This window comes from Myotis yumanensis, unplaced genomic scaffold (genome assembly GCF_028538775.1).
Source record: "Myotis yumanensis isolate MYYU_CA2020_CCGP unplaced genomic scaffold, mMyoYum1.0.hap1 SCAF_13, whole genome shotgun sequence".
NCBI classification, from domain to species: Eukaryota; Metazoa; Chordata; class Mammalia; order Chiroptera; family Vespertilionidae; genus Myotis; species Myotis yumanensis.
The window spans coordinates 56,714,422-56,731,955 of record NW_027223764.1 but is presented as its reverse complement, the minus strand read 5'-3'; the positions used below and the strand labels follow the sequence as shown (position 1 = coordinate 56,731,955).

The following is a 17,534-nucleotide window of genomic DNA, read 5'->3' as shown; positions in this document are numbered from 1 at the left end:
GTTTACCTACAAAGGGGCATGTGTGTGTGTGTGTGTGTGTGTGTGTGTGTGTGTGTGTGTGTTCTTCCTGCTTTTTCTAGATACCCTCACAATAATGGTGATGCTTTGCCAAGCATTTTGACACAGTAATTTCTTTCTTTTTTTAAAAAAAATATATTTTATTGATTTTTTACAGAGAGGAAGGAAGAGGGATAGAGAGTTAGAAACATCGATCAGCTGCCTCCTGCACACTCCCTACTGGGGATGTGCCCGCAACAAGGTACATGCCCTTGACCGGAATCGAACCTGGGACCCTTGAGTCCGCAGGCCAACGCTCTATCCACTGAGCCAAACCGGTTAGGGTTTGACACAGTAATTTCAAGTTTGGTTTCTAGTCTGTGTATGGTGTCAGCCTGATTCTTTACAGATAATTCCTGTGTCAAATGTCATCCTGGTTTCACAATGAGAATTTTTTAAATGTGTAAGGGACCCATGATCAAGTTATGTAGGAGTTCTTCTATTTCCAATTTACTGAGAGTGTTTATCATGAAATGTTGGTTTTTTCAAATGCTTTTTCTGCATATTGTCAGGTGTTTATTTTTCTTCTTTAGTTTATTAACATGATGAATTACATTAATATGACTGATTTTTGGGTAGTGAATCAGCTTTCATTCGTGGAGTGCGCTCAAGTGACCATCTTGCCTCATTTATTTTATGTATAGTTGCATTTGACTTCCTACTAGTTTTTGAGGACTTTTGCATCTGTTTGTAAGAGATGTTGGCAAGTAGCATTCTTGTACTAGTTGTGTCTGCTTTTGATATCAGAGTAAAGCTGGCTTCATAGAATGCACTGGGAAGCGTTCTCTTGATTTTTGGAAAGCAGTTGTGTAGAATTGGTGTTATTTATCTTTTGGACGTATGTTAGAATTCACCAATGGAAACATCTGGGCCTGGAGTTTTTTGTTGTTGTTTTTTGTATGTGTGTGAGGAAAGGTTTTTAACTCTATTCAGTTTTTGTAATAAGTACAAACTATTCTGGTTATTTTTTTCTTGCTTGACTTTTGGTAATTTGTGGCTTTGCAGGAATTGGTCCATTTCATCTAAATTGTCAAATTTATGTAGACAGTATTATTTATGGTATTTTCTTATTATCCTTTTCATGTCTGTGGGGTGTGTAGTAATATTCTCTCTTTCATTCCTGATATTGATAGTTGTGTCTTCTCTTGTTTAGTTAGTTTAGATAGTAATTTTTCAATTTTTGAAATGTTTCCAAAGACCTAAATTCTTCTTTCATTTATTTTCTCTATTGTTTTCCAGTTTTTAATTTCATTGATATTTACTATCTTTATTATACTTTTTCTATTTGCTCTGGGTTTATTAATTGATTTATTTTTAAATAGCATCTTACCGTAGAAACTTGGATTTTTCATCGGAGACCTTTTTTCTTTTGTAATGTAAACATTTCAATCTATATGTTTTCTTCTAAGCACTGCTTTAGCAGCACCTCACAAACTTTTCTATGGTCATTATTATTTAAGCTCAAAATATTTTAAATTTTTCTTGCAACTTTCCATTTGACCCATAGACTATTTAGAAATATGTTGTTTACAACATGTGTGTACTTAATACCACTGGACTGTACACTTAAAATAGTTAAGGGAGTAAGTCTTTTGTTATGTGTATTTTACCACAGTAAAAAAAAAGAAAGTATGTTGTTTCATTCCCAAGTACCTGGATCCCTTTCAGCTTTCTTTCTGTTATTTACTTTGACTTTAATGCTGTTGTGATTAAAGAATGCACTTTGGACGATTTTATTTGAGATGTTTTAAGGTTTGTTTTATGATCCAGAGCCCATTAGATTTTGACACGTGTTCCATGAAAACTTGACAAGAATGTGTATTCTGCAGCTGTTGGGTGGAGTGTTTCTAAAATGCCAACTATAACAGTTGGTTGGTGGTGTTCAGTTCTATATCTTTGATAATTTTCTGTCTACTTTTTCTATCAATTATGGAGAAAAGAGTGTTGAATTATATATAATTGAGGATTTGTCCTTTTACTTCTTTCAGTTTTTACAAATTCTGATGCTCTTTGATGAAGTGCCTGCACATTTTAGATGCTATGCCTCCTTTAATCATTATGTAATACTAGAGGCCTGATGCATGAATCTGTGCACGCACTGGTGGGGTCCAGTCGGCCTGCCCCGATGGGGGCCAATTAGGGGTGGGGCTGGTCGGGGCGAGGGGCCACAGTTGTTCCAATTATTCCGGTCGTTCTGCCATTTGGTGGCTTGGCTTTTATTATACAGTACTAGTGGCCTGGTGCACAAAATTCATGCACAGGAAGAGGTGTCCCTCAGCCCGTCCTGAGCCCTCTCTAATCTGGGACCCCTCGGGGGATATCCGACTGCCAGGATCAGGCCTAAACCAGCAGTCGGACATCCCTCTCACAATCCGAGACCACTGGCTCCTAACCGCTCACCTGCCTGCCTGCCTGATTGCCCTAACCACTCTGTCTGCCAGCCTGCTCATCCCCAACATCCCCCCTCCAGCCTCATGGCCCCCCAACTGCCCTCCCCTGCCGGCCTCAAGGCCCCCAACTGCCCTCCCCTGCCAGCCTCAAGGCCCCCAACTGCCCTCCCTGGCCAGTCTCCCAGAAGGTCTCCTGGTCTAATTAGCATATTACCCTTTTATTAGTATAGATTAGTCAGCTCAGGCAGCTATAACAAAATACCATAAATTTGTGTGACTTAAACAACAGAAATGTATTTTTCTCAGTTCTGGAGGCTGGAATTTGGGGTCAGGGTACCAGCAGAGCATCATCCCATACACCAGAAAGTGGTGGATTGATTGCCAGGCAGGGCACATGCCCAGGTTGCAGATTTAATACCCAGTCCAGTGAGTGCAGGAAACAATGGAATAATGTTTCTCTCTCTCTCTTCCTTCTTCTCTCTGAGATCAATTAAAATTAATGATAACTAAATGTTCTATAAGTATGGTTTTAACAGGAAAGACATTAGTGATCTATGAAAAACTCGTTATAACACATATATACAGCATAACCCCATTTTTAAAATAAATATTTATTAATTTTAGAGGAAGGGAGAAGGAGAGATAGATAGAAACATCAATGATGAGAATAATTGATAAACTGCCTCCTGCACCACCCTACTGAGGATCAAGCCCAAAACCTGACCAGGAATCATATCGTGACCTCCTGGTTCATAGATCGATGTTCAACCTCTGAGCCCCACCAGCCCGACCCCATTTTAATCAATACCAGGCACATGAGGTACATTGGCAAGATCTCACTCCTAGACAAAAGTCTGAAATTGCCCAAACTCCTTTGCAGCTAGGTTTCTGGATATGAATCCATTTCTGCCAGTTGGATGCGCTTGCACAATATTTTGAAGGCAGAAGTGGGGCAGAGGCATCTTCCGACAGTTTGGGCTGTTTGCTGCTGGTGATCATGTTTGCAGAGATGTGGAGGTTTTCTGCAGCGGAATCCAGGCTGTGCACAGGCAGTTGTGGCAGAGACAGTGCCCAGTGACCTGTTTTGTGGGAGCTGGAGGGCACTTGCGGGGGCAGCAGTTTCCTGATCCCCAGGTCACAGCTGTGCCAGAATGTCCTAGAATTCAGTTGTGGCTGAGGGGGCAGCTCCTCCCACTGTGCAGGGGGTCTTTCTTGGAGGCCCAGCCTAGTACCCAGTCCTCCAGCTTTCCGATGATTTCCCAAGCACCAATTCCCTGTGCTAAATTCTTTCCTGCCTAAAATAGCAAAGATCTAAAAACATTTTGGATCCTCTTTCAACGAAAACAATGCTGCACAGGGTCAGGTCTGAGAAGTGGGTGAGGTGTTGTGGAAGGCTCCCTTCTTTGAGTCTCAGCTTCTTCTGTAGAATGGAGACCAAAGATTATATATGTTCATAGTTACTGAAGACCGTGGCAGCTGTGTTTCCCAAAGATGGCCACATTTCCCATCCCTCCTGTGGCCTTGCCACTTCCTGCCATGTCCTTTCTCTTGAAGCGGGGCTGACCTCTGATGTGCTGGTAGGCAGTACACTGGTTGCCTGCAGAATTCCAAGGCCAAGGCCAAAAAGGCACGGGGCTGCAGCCCCGCCCACTCCTCCAGGGTTTCCAGCTCTGGCCCCGCCCTCGCCGCTTGAGGCTCTGGCTGGCACAGGGCCTTGCCCTCCTGGCTCACTTCCCCTCCTGTCAGTGGTCAGTGGCTCAGTGCCTTGCTGCACACCATGGCCCACCTGCTGGTGCTGCTGGGCCCAGTGAGCAGGGTAAGAACCCAGATCGGGCCTCACGCCTCCTGGCCCCTGTGTGCCACCTCCTCCTGTGCCCTGTGGCCCCTATTCCTGCCACTGTTGTGACCAGGGCCAGACACCCAGGTGCTGTGCGCGGCCTGCAGGGACTGCTGTGGCCACCAGGAAAGCCTCCTCACCCCATTCCAGACTCCGGCGCCCTGATCATAGGTCCACTTCCGCCAAAGGAGAGCTGTGTCCGCGCAGTTGCCTGAGACCGAGCACCTCCAAGGTCCCTGGACCCCACATTTCTGCAAGCCAAGGCAGTTGGCTGGCTGGCCCCACCCTGATCAGGGTTTTGGGGGCGATCTGGCCCAGATCTGGCTGGTTGGCTGCTGCAGTGCATGTCATAGTCACTGTGTGTTCTGGCCGTCCTGGTCGTTCCACTGTAACGGTCACTGGGTTTTTATAGAGAGAGATAACCTGTTTATTCTTGGCAATATTCTTTCCTCTGAAGTCCTCTTTTCTCTAAAATTAACAGAGCCACGCCAGCTTTCTTTGGATTAGAGTTAGCATGGTATACATTTTCTATCCTTTTACTTTTAACCTCTCTATATTATTATATTTAAAGTGGATTTCTTGTAAATGGCTTATAGTTTAGTCTTTTGCTTTTTCCATTCTGTGATATGTGTCTATTAATTGGTGTATGTAAATCATTTTTGGTGTGTTTGGATTTAGGTCTACTATCTTATTTGCTTTCTCTTTGTTCCCTCTTTTTTTGTTCCTCTGTTTCTCTTTCCCTACCTTTTTATGGATTATTTGAATGTATTTTCTTAGTTCATTTGAATTTAGCTACTGAACTCTTTACTCTCTCTCTTTATTTAGCTTCTTTAGTGCTTGTTCTAAGGAGTATGATAAACATACTTAACTTTTAACAGCCTACTTACAATTAATGTTTTGCTGCTTCAAATAAAGTATAGAAACCTTACCTCTATGCAGATCCCTTTGTCCTCCCTGTTTCTGTTATAGTTGTCATATGCATTCTATTTATTACAATTTGCTTTCAGCCATTATGCCTGTTTTAATAACTTAAGATATAAAATAGTCTATTATATTTATTCAAACATTTACATGTTCTTTCTTTCTTTTTTAAAAAATATATTTTATTGATTTTTTACAGAGAGGAAGGGAGGGGGATAGAGAGTTAGAAACATCGATGAGAGAGAAACATCGATCAGCTGCCTCCTACACACCCCCTAACTGGAAATGTGCCAGCAACCAAGGTACATGCCCTTGACCGGAATCGAACCTGGGAACCTTGAGTCCGCAGGCGACGCTCTACCCACTGAGCCAAACCGGTCAGGGCATCTGTTGTTCTTTCTTCATTACTGAAATACCAAGTTCCTTTCTGTTATGATTTCCTTCTCATCTGAAGGACTTCTTTTAGTGTTATTTTTTTAGAGAAAATTTAATGACAAGAAATTCTCTGTACTTACCTCCACCTGGGAATATATTTATTTCTGCTTTAGTTCCTGAAAGATATTTTGCTGGATAGGAAATTCTGTGCATTTCTTTTCAGCACTTAGAAACATTGTTCCTCTGCCTTCTGCTTTTTCATGAGAAAACTCACAGTCATTCACACGGCTGTTTCCCTGTGTGTAATGTGTTGTTCTTCTCTGGCTGCTTTCAGGATTTCTCATTGTCTTTAGGATTGAACAGCTGGTTATGATGTGCCTGGGCATGGACTTTTCTGTTGATTGTTTGCGGTTAGCTAAGCTTCTTGTATCTTTAAGGTTATGTGTTTCACCAAATTTGAAGAAATATTGGCTAAAACCTTCCTGAACATGTTTTATTTTTACACCACACTCTTCTTCCTCTCTTAGGGAACTCCAACAACTGGAATATTAGTTAGATTCTTTGGTTTCATGATGTGTGACATTGAAACGTTCTTCGTTGTTTTTTTTTTGTTTGTTTGTTGTTGTTTTTTTGTCAGATTGGTCAATTTCAAGTAATTTATCTTCAAATTCATGAACTCTTTCCTCTCTCATCTTATTCTCTTATTGTTCTCACTCAGTGAGATTTAAACATTTCAGTTACTGTCATGTTCAGTTCATAAATTTTTATTTGATTTCTTTTATTGATTCCATTTCTTTACTGAGACATTCTAGATTTTCATTCATTTCAAAAGTATTAGCCCTAACTTCTTAGAGTTTGGTAAATAATAGCTGTTTTAAAGTTTTTGTCCAATTATTCAACATCGGTGTCATCTCAGACTTGGTACCTTTTTTCTGGATGAGATATTGAGGTCTCCCTGGCTCATTCTCTGCTGAATAAGTTCAGATTGTATCCTGGGCATTTGGAACGTTATGGATTCTGGCTCTTGCTAACATTTTCTGCAGAATGTTGATTATTTTGCTCTACCAGGCAATCGGCCCAGCTGGGTTCAGGCCACATTTTCTTCCCCAGCTTCTGGATGAGTTCAGGTTCCAAAGACTTTGCAGCGTGTTTGGATGTTGCCCCAGGCGATAGCCAGTCTTGGGTGGCGGTCTGCCACCAAGTTCAGTTCTCAAAGCCTTAGAATGTGGCTTAGTACCAGATCACACATGTGCAGCTCGGAATTGAGCCCAGAGTTTGATACAGAACTCAGTGACCTCATTTTGTACTCCTTTTCCTCTTCACCGTCTCCCCAGCACTTTTTGACTCCCTGGCCCCTTCCTTTCCTGTCTAGACATGCATGGCCTCTGTTTCCCTGCTCACCACACACTTCCCACACTGTACCTGTCTCTGGGGCCAAGCAGGGGGAGGAAAAAGAGACAAAGCAATGAGGCTTTTGCCTACACTCTGGGACCGTAGTTCCTCTAGTCAGAGAGCAGGATTCGCCTCCCGTGAGTCCCAGATGCCTGCCTAGCATGGCTTCTCCGTGGGGTTGCCTGATAACTGGGAGAGAAAGAAAGGAGAAACCCAACAAAAAGTCCCTGGTTCTCCGCCATGGTGGGTGGCTTGTAGGAGCCTCCTTTCCTGCTCCTTAGACCAGAAATTGAGGCCTCTTCTTGGATCTCTGAGTCGTGTCCACACGCGGTGCATGGCTCTGTGTTTCAGGCCCCTGCGAGCTCGTTGCAGGGGGGCTGGGGGCTCCAGGAAGCTCACTGCAGCTGCCTGTACTCTGGGCTTGGTTTCCTTCTCTGCTGCTGTTCACTGTTCAGAGTTCTGAGGAGGCTGCTCATGCATCCCATCTGGGTTTTAGTTGCATTCAGTGGAGGGACTTGGGGAGTGTGCTTACAGCAGCTTGAAGAGGCCTGGAAGTGTGTGTGTGTGTGTGTAACATAAAGTGAGAACTTCAACATCTCCCACGTATCTGCAGAGACGGGTAGTGAACCAGGGAGCCCACTTCCGTTGAGCACCAACTTTTTGCCAGGCACTGTGCCTCGGTGCACAGAAACATCACCCTACACCCCTGTGAGGAAAATGTAGTAGTGTTAGCTCCATGGCATAGTTGGGGAAATTAGCTCAGATTAATTAGTTCAAGGTCATGTAGGCAACAGTGGCAGACTGAGGATGTGTGTCATGGCCTCTCTTAGAAAGATCCAGAAAGGTCTGTGGAAAACAGAAGTGACTGAAGGCTCAGGCTGACGTGTGCTTCCCCTCTGTCTGCAGGACGGATGAAGGTGATGCCGTGATCATGCACCCCGGGGCCCTGTGCATCATGGTCCAGCTGCTGCCTCGGCTGTACCATCACGACCACCCCCAGGTACTTGTGATACAACGTCTGCCTTTTTCACGTGGCTGACCTTTGACTCCTTCTGGTGGAGACTTGGCTTTCCCACTGGCGCACCTGGCGTTAAACGCGGTCCTGCCTGGCGGCGGGTCTCGTGGCTTCTGCAGGAAGAGTGGGGGTGGAGGCCCAGGCCCAGTTTTGCCTTGTCTAGGAGTTTAAAGGAGGTGACATGTTGTAGGAAGACATGACAACTCGTGGCCTTACTAATCGCCACCTGGGAATGACAGGGCTGAGGAAGCATGGTGCAGGCCTCCGAGGTCACAGGGAGGGGTGGGGAGGGGAGGAGAAAGCTGGGGAGCGGGGAAGGCGGCTGCGTTCATTGGGGAAATTAGTGTTTGGTAAGGAGTGACGAAGGACCAACGCTGTCCCAGTCTGCGTGTCCCTTTGTAATTGAAACCCTTTTCTGGTCCCTGTTTCTCTGCTGACGAGTGACGACACGGTGATGTTCAAACCAACAAGTAGGGAGACATTGAATAGTGACATGAATGCGCCATATAGTTTGCAACATTCATGGAGAAGCAGCGGATGGGGCTAACATGGATCAGGTTGCTCATTTAGTTACCGTCGCTGTGTGACAAACTGCTGCCCAGGTAACGATGATGGCCATTGTCTCATTTCTGTGGGTCAGGAGTTCAGCAGCCACAGCCGACACAGCTCACGGCCTCCGGGCACCGCTGGCCTTGCCCCTCGCAGCACGGGCACCTCCCAGGCTGCTCCGATGCACGGGGTTCCCGGGCACCTCACTGCTCTGGTCCCCAGGCCTTGGTGTGAGCTGCTGGTAGGATCCCGAGGTCTCTGCCTCGGAGCCCTCTGCTCCTGACCTCGGCCTGTGTCCCTCAAGGTGGATTCTCTGAGCGGCCACATGGCAGCCCAGGGCTCTGAAAGGCACCAAAGCAGGAGCTGTTGGTCAGCGTTCAGCTTAGACTCGCGGGAAGGGACACATGCCCGCTGCTGTGTGGGGGGCAGCATGAGTGTACAAGAGGGAGGGGGTGCTAAGGGCCATCACCAAAACTGCCGCCACATTTGCCTGGAGCATCCGACTGAAAGGTAGAGATATTTGATCCCCAACCCCAAAGCCTTCCAGTCATTCAGGTATGTGAGGTCTGGACCCTCCTTTCTTTGCCTGGGCCTTCAAGACAGGCCTCTCTGGGGCCTCCTGGACACTGGTACACACTCTCCGATGCAGGAACGCTTTCACCAACAGGAGAATGTCCCTGCTTCCCATGTGCTTGAGGCTCAGGGGGCTTTGTAACTTCCTCGGGTCTCTGCTGCTGAGGGGAGACGTGAGACACTCCCAGGCCTACGGCCAACATGTATTTGGTGAACTGGCCTCTCACCTCCGTGGCTCTCGCGGGACACAGGCCATGCAGCCTGCGCGTCCTTCCAGGGGGTCTCCTCATGTGAGGAGCTGGCTCCGTGGCTGTGGTTGGTACCATGGATGGACTTTCAGTGAGAACTACGCCGGTGGTTGGGATGGTCCTAGCACTCAGACGGCTGCTCCTGGTGCGCTGTGCAAACTCCCCCAGGGCACCGCCTGATGGAGTGGCTCAGAGGACAGTGCCCAGCCCTCCCTGCTCCTAGCGCCTCGGGAGCCTGGGTTTCAGATAAACATTAGTATATGGCAGGAACTCCCTCTCAGTCTAGGACGGTAATTAGACAAGTTAAGAATGAAAATGAAATCCCATTTGGTATGTGACTTTTCTCTATTCAGGTCACAGTAAATAATTTAGGAAAAGTGTAATTTCTCCTATCTTTAAAATATGCAAATGAAAGGTAGTGGTGCATTTTCTCAAATATTTTCTGCAGATGCCAAACCAGTGCTATTCAAAGTTGGATAATTGCAGTAATTAATTTCTGAGGGGGCGGGGGTGAGCCTCATAACAGCAAATAGAAGAGTAAGTCAAGTGAGAAATAACCCACACGAGGAAACGCTGGAAAGGGCTGCAGTGCCGCGGGTTTTGTTGCAGAAAAAGGAGCAGGAAAGGAAGTGCCAGTAGAGGGCAGTGTTATTAAGAAGATGGACTGTGAGTTCCCACTGGGCTCCCTGTCTTCTGCTCTGTTCACAACCCAGAAGCGGTTTGCTTTTTCCCCAGAACACTAGCACTGCGAGCTGCTCTGGGAAACGACCCGCCAGAGGGCCTGGTTTCCTCTTGCACCATCCCCGGCGTTAAAGCTGTGCTGTGGGAACTTGACATGAACGCTGCTGTCCCAGCACAAGGCGAAACGGAGTTCAGCTCAAGTCCTCCTGAGGCTGAGTTGGTCTCGGAAAAAAAATAACGAATTAGGAACAGGACAGTTTCCCTTCCCGGGGTGCTCAGCAGCTGCAAGGGTCTTGCCATAGATGTGCTTGCTGCTGTGAGTAACTAGCAACCCCCTCCTAGGTGTCCTGAGGAGCCAGAGATGAGTGTTACAGGGACTCACAGCCCGAGTTTGAGAGTGGGTGGCAGAGGAGTATAGAAAATGGAAGAGCGTTCTGAGGCTGCCACAAATGTGTGTCCACAGGCCTTGGGACCGAGCGAAGGGAAAGCCAGAGAGGAGGGGACACCGGAGCTGAGCTTAAGGAAAAGATGTGCCCATGACAGTAGGTGGAGGAAGAAGGCAAGGAAGCTCAGGCACAGAGGCAGACACAGAAGAGGTGCCATGTAGGGCCCCTGGTGAGTTCAGCTGGGCCACGAAGGTCCTGTGGGCAGAGAAGCGGTGAGTGGGGCTGGAAGGCTGTTTGAAGCCATGTTATGAAGGGCTTTGAACACCATGTGAAGAGAAGTGAACTTTATTGGGTTGTCATCCATTGTCGTCACCATCACTACTGTGATGTTTAAATTTTACTTATTGATTTTATTTTATTTTCTTAAAATATATTTTTGTTGACTTCAGAGAAGGAGAGGAAGAGAGAGATAGAAACATCAAGGATGAGAGAGAATCATTGATCGGCTGCTTCCTGCACACCCCCTACTGGGAACTGAGCCCACAACCTGAGCATGTGCCCTGACCAGGAATCGAACCCGGGACCCTTCAGTCCACAGGTTGACACTCTACCCAGTGAGCCAAACCAGCTGGGCTTTATTTATTGATTTTAGAAAGAGGGGAAGGAAGAGAGAGAACCCTTTGGGTGTTCCACTTATCTGCATTTATCGGCTGGCTCTGCATGTCCCTGAGCCCGCAGCCTGGGCACAGTGGGATGACACTAACTAGCTGTGCTGCCCGGCCAGGGCACATGATGTTTAATGAGCACCCACTGTATGAAAGCAGGGTGCAGGCTCTGAAGACAGCAGATGCCACTTCACAGCCACAGACCATGGGAAATTATTTAACCCCTTTGATCCTTAACTTCCGTGGCTGTAGTGTGGGGTGATCGCTCCCTGTGGCATTGTCATCAGGAGGAAATGAAGCGATGCTGGAGTTCAGCATGGTGGGCAGACACATCCTCCCAGGAAGCACTGCTGGGTGGTGCAGCGACCGCTTTAGCACGCGTTTTCTCACGTAGTGCCTGTAGGAACCCTGCCAGCAGGTAGCACTACTCCCACTTGGCAGATGAGGCCCTGAACCTTGCAGAGGTGAGTGGCAGAGCTAACATTGTAGCCAGTGGCGGTGTCCCTGGGAGAAGGCTCCCAGTCTTCCTGCCTCTGTGCCAGGTGGCTTTTCCTGTGAAGAAGTGATGGCCAGCCCTAGCTGGTTTGGCTCCGTGGATAGAGCAATGGCCTGCGGACTGAAGGGTCCCAGGTTCGATTCCGGTCAAGGACACATGCCCGGGTTGCAGATTCGATCCCCAGTAGGAGGCATTCAGGAGGCAGCCAATCAATGATTCTCTCTCATCATTGATGTTTCTATCTCTCTATCCCTCTCCCTTCCTCTCTGAATTCAATAAAAATATGTTTAAAAAAAAAAAGAAGAAGTGGTGGCCATGGGAGCTTATTGGGAGCAGCAACAACATCGAGTGGTTGTTGGTACATCCAGGTTCTACTGGAAGCTCCCGCCTGGTCTGGTGGCACAGGAAGAAGCTGGGCGAGGCGCTGCATTCGTCTCATTTGTCCCTCAGTTCCGAAAAGGTGCCATTTTCTGGAATTAGCCTGTAATTCACACACGTTGAACTAATCATATGAATTTCAAATAACTACAATATCGACAGCAGTAATAGCCCTGGAGAGCACCGTGTCAGGCAGGCTATTTACGGAGAGCCATTTCCTCCAACAAGGAAACCGGTAAAGTAGGAGTCTTGCTGTGTTACATTATAACACACTAGAGACTCCAACTATGTTCAGTTTCTGGGTTCCTCGTCCTCTTTCGTTCTGAACCCGAGCCCCAAATACCCCTATTGTTTCTGAGTGGAACAATCTCAGGCCCCAGTCAAGCTCCAGGGACTTCTAGGATAGTCTCCTAAGTAGAGCAGGGAGAGGCTCTGGCCTGGAGACGAGAGGGTCCAGGCGCGGTGCCGAGGACGGTGGAGCGAGAGGGAAACGGGGAGGGATGAGCTCTGGCCAATGACCAGGGGACCAGTCTTCTCATCCCCTTTGCCGTCATTATTTCTGTCTCACATAGTCCCCTTCCCTTTTCTGCATCTCAAATATAGCTGCTCACACTTGGCCTAGGGCACAGGGGTTGCAGACTCAGTGTCTTGGGGCCAGAGAGGTAAAGGAAATGCGTAAGTTAGGCAGGTGTCGGAGGGAGCGGTAAGGCCTGTGGCTGTAGGGAAGGACCTAAAGGACTCACATCTAATTAGGGAGAAATGAAATAAAAACAAAGCCAAACTATGCCCACCAAATACAACATTTCTGTACACCGTCAGTTTAGGGCCCTGTCAGGGAGTACGTTTCCTCCTTATGAGCACACGATGCGGCGTTAAAACCATGGGGTTGGAGTGAGGCCTGGCTTGGTGCCAGGCCTGCCACTCGTCAGCTGTGTGGCCTTAGGAAATGATGTACTTTTTCCGGTCTCTGCACTCGATCCACTGCCTGACTGATGCGCACAGAAGGCGACAGGATGGTGTGGAGGGTCTCAAGCAGCTTCAGCAATGGGTCTGGACCCATGAGGGAAAGTCAGCAGCGATAACCACGCTTGTCTCATGTTTCAGGGCAACAGACGCATAGACACACAGTACACCCTGCAGACACACAGGCACACAGACACACAGTACACCCCGCAGACACACAGGCACACAGACACACAGTACACCCCGCAGACACACAGGCACACAGACGCATAGACACACAGTACACCCCGCAGACACACAGGCACACAGACGCATAGACACACAGTACACCCCGCAGACACACAGGCACACAGACGCATAGACACACAGTACACCCCGCAGACACACAGGCACACAGACGCATAGACACACAGTACACCCCGCAGACACACAGGCACACAGACACACAGGCACACAGACACACCACACACCACAGACACACAGACAGACAGAAACACAGACATACAGGCACACAGACGCATAGACACACAGTACACTCTGCAGACATACAGGCACACAGACACACCACGGACACACAGACAGACAGAAACACAGACACACAGGCACACAGACACACCACACACCACAGACACACAGACAGACAGAAACACAGACACACAGGCACACAGACACACCACACACCACAGACACACAGACAGACAGAAACACAGACACACAGACACACAGTACACCCCGCAGACACACAGGCACACAGACACACCACACACCATGGACACACAGACAGACAGAAACACAGACACACAGACACACAGTCTGGAAAGGAAGCGCAGAAGAGCGGGTGTGAGGGAGCCCAGGGGCTTCCGTGCCAGGGCAGCAATAATCCACGTGGTGTGAGGACAGCGCGACCCTGAACTGTTTTTCCAGCTGTGCCTATGGAGGTTTGGTGCCAGCCAAAGTGGGGAATGGTGCCCTGGCCTCTCAAACACATGCAGCTGTGCTGTCCCGAGGCGACAAAGCAGGGTGGTGAGGGCCTGAGAAGCCGCCCCGGCCCTGAGAGGAATGGTCCGGAGAGGAAAGACTGGGAGAAGGAGAGCGGGAAGACGCGTGCCGGTTGACTGGTGGCAGAACAATAAAAGACAGAGAAGGACACGTGGTTACAGGGAAAGCTTTAGGCCCCGTAGGAGCAGACACTAGCAGAAAAGGACGCAGGCTGTGCACGCTGAGCAGCTCGGCCCTGGGCTTCGCAAGCAGGTGTTTGGTTTGAGGTGGAGAGAAGCCACCGGAGCCAGTGGCCTATGGGAGCCTGACCTGCTGGCAGCGCAGAGGGCCCTGGCCTCTCGGGATGGCGGGAACCGCCAAACCCATGTCGGTGTGTTTCATGGCCAGCATTGTGCGTGTGGCTAGGTTCAGGCAGCCTTTTTGTGGGCAGAGCCGTGAGCACTAGGTCCCTGTAAAATTTGGGGGTTGGCCTAACACGGGAGGATGGGTTCCCAGTGACCGATCCAGTTTCACTTGGCTTTGCCGGGATCCATTTCTCGAGACGCCCCTGCCCTGCAGGAGGATGGGCGCTGCTGCGCACAGCACCTGCCAGGTGCATGGGGCCTGCAGCCCGGAGCTGGCTGGCGCCCTCTGAGCTTCAGCATGGGGCCTGCAGGCAGTGCTTGCAGATGGAGTGGCCTTGAGATTGGATCTCTCAGTTGGAATTCCTGCCCCTCCCTCACCAGGCAACCCCAGCGAGCCAGATTCAGTGTGGGCCTCGTTCCCTTATCTGTGAATGGGCGACAGTCTCGCCTGCACAGGGTGTTTGCCTGAGCTTTAAATGAGCTCCTGCGTGAAAGCATGGCCTGCCAGTAGGAAGCACCGGTGACGTCAGCTGTGTCACTGGCGATGGGACCCGAGGCCAGGCCAGGCGCGTGCTCCTTGCGCTGAGCTGGCTGCTCAGGTGGAGAGCCCCACTGATGGCAGGTGAGGAAAGAGGACTGCAGCCAGGGGGGTGAATAATCCTCAAAACATTTGCATCCTGTAAGCAAGCTGCTTTCACAGATGCTGTTTCTATCGACTCCCACAAAGAGCCTCCTGTGAGCGAGGCGTTTTCATTACGCTCGTTTAGAGCTGAGGAGACAGGCCTAGAGAAAGCACCTAGCCCGTTAGTTAATGTCGGGTCAGCACGAAACCGCTTCTGAGTTGGTGCTGTGTGCCCAGCACCTGGGAGGGGGAGGAGGGACTGTTGCAGCTGGAGCAACACCAGGCCTGGAGCATAGTCCCTGTGAATGGACCCTCATCCCTGAAGAAACTGTGCTCCCTACCGTCTTGCTCAGGGACCTGCTCCAGAGAATCGTGGATGGAAATCTGTTAACAATAACAAACCTGTTTAAAATGTCTCTTGACAAAGAATTGTGTCAGCAGTTTACTTTGTACCAAAGCGATAGAGAAACACAGAGCAAGTGAGCTTCCTGGGTGCGGCGGAGGCCCAGCCACGGGTGGACGGGTCCGGCTGGAGGGTGGTGCCAGGTCTCCGGGAGCCCCCGCTGGGCCCCACTGCTCCCTGGCCCAGCTATCTCCATGGTGTTTCAGGTCCCAGGCTGGGCAGGCACCCTCCCGGTGGATGTGTAAGCTGGTCTCCCTGCTGGTTCTCATGGGGGGCTTTGGGTGCTGGGGTGAATGAGCCAGGCTCACAACTGCCCAGGACCCCAGCCTTTCCTGGGAAGGCCATGCTCACACTGGTCCCTTGGTGTCTGCACGAGTGAGCGTGTCCTCTCCCAGACAGACCAGGCCCCCTGCTGCCCGGCTGTCCCTTTCACACTTAACTGGCACCTCACCCTTCCTGCCCCCACTCAGCCCCCTGGGGTAGGGCACCCTATGTCCTGGGACACCTTGTGCCTTGTGCTCGCACTGACGAGGCAGCGGTTGCATCTGAGGCACAGCGATAGGTGTTCTGGAGACGGGGATGAAGAGCTATGGACTCCGCTGCAGCTCCCAGCGTGGGGACGGGGGAGAGGGAGGACAGGCAGGTGCAGTGCATCTGCCACAGTGCGGTGCTGCTCATCACTGAGGTGGGACAGTCAGCGGAGCTTTCTTAGATGAGAGGGCGCGGATTGTGCCTTGACTAACAAGTAGGAGCTCAGCAGAGGACGGGCTGGGAAACAGCTTTCCCACTTGGGCATCAGCCGGAAGGGCCTGGTGCAGCCAGCAAAGGGCGTCCAGCAAAGGGCTGGAGCACAGCGGAGCCACGGAGGGGATGGGAGTAAAGTTGAAAGAGACAAATACTTTATAAATATAAGATGCTCCACTTCTGTTACCAGGAAGTGTTGGTCATCATATGTCTGTAATTTGTAAGAACAACAAAAAAAGGCAGCAGGGGTGGAGCAGGCACCCCCACTCATCTCGGTCGGGGCTGCTCACACTGAGCCGAGGCCACCAACTCCGTGCCTAGCAGGCCACATAGGCACGGCAAGCGAGAACGAAGGAAGCAAGATAAAAACTAAAATAGCTTGTCAAGCAAAACAAACCCTTGGGCTTTATGTATCCTGGCTCCCCATGTGCCTCTCTGATCCTAAAAGCTGAGGTCACTGAAATTGCACTATCTCGCTTCTGAAATCATCAGATAAAGGATATGTCAACCAAATTGGAACAAGCAACTCTGACACATTTGAGTGGCTCGATATAAATTTCTAGTTCTTTCTGAGTGTCTGGGGGAAGCAGATGCTGGACGCCCGGTGGTTTCTCCATGTGTGTCAGAAGCCCATGCCTTCTTGGACGGACAAACCCCACCAGGACCGCATGGGCTCTGGACCAGGAGATACAGCAGGAGGAGAGAAATAAAGAAAAATGAACATCCACACTGGACAAGGACGACTTGAAAGCTCAGCTGTTAGGTGGAGAAGGCAGAAGCTCTCAGTGAGCCGCCCCGCAGAGCGCTGGGTAGTGGTTTGCCTGGGGACCAGCCTGCGGGCCGGTCTGGTGACCCTGCGCGCTCACCACCGAGTCCTAATTGACCACCATCCCTGTCCTGCATCTGCGTCAGGAAAATCAATCCGTTTGTAGGGGAGGCAGTTTCCTGCTACTGCTCATATTTTCACTAAAACCCCATTTTACTGGAACCGACATTGAAAAAAACAGCACATTTTATTCAAAACAAGGCGATATTGGTATTGATGGAGCTGCAGTGATAATGAGGGCGATCGATCTTCCCTCCTCCATTACGGGGCATTGAGCAATTTTGGAGTAAACTTGTGGCATCATTAGGCAAGATCAGCATTTCTCCGTTTTGAAAACTTTTTCTTTTTTGCATATTTAAAGTATTCCTGCTTGGGGGGTGGTGTTGGGTGTGGGGAAGAGGGGAAGAAGCAAAACAAACAAAAGAAAGGCCCGGAAAGCCCCGAAGCAGTGAGTAAAGGCTGGTAATGAGAACGGGAGGTGCAGCATTTCTTTCTAATTCTTACTAATAATACTTTGTGGTGGTATTTTTGCATCTTGCTTTATACAATATTCCCACCCACCCAAGACTCCCCAACTCTCCCCCCAAATTGAAGGACTGTAGTTACCAAAATCCAAGTTCTGGACAATGGGAAGTTCAAGGCCAGAGGGTGGAAGTGTTCCCTTACGTGA

General features: G+C 49.3%; 1 protein-coding gene across 5 annotated transcripts in view; it reads left to right on the top strand.

The window, feature by feature from the left end:
* WDFY4 (WDFY family member 4) overlaps positions 1–17,534 on the top strand; it is a 228,714-nt gene that overhangs the window by 47,435 nt on the left and 163,745 nt on the right. For all 5 annotated transcript variants that reach the window (XR_011473609.1, XM_070433182.1, XM_070433181.1 and 2 more), the window contains exon 12: positions 7,879–7,972. Coding sequence is in view for 4 of the 5 variants with exons in the window: in XM_070433182.1 (XP_070289283.1) it covers positions 7,879–7,972 (94 nt within the window). In the remaining variant the exon portion in view is untranslated. The remainder of the gene's footprint in view (positions 1–7,878; positions 7,973–17,534) is intronic.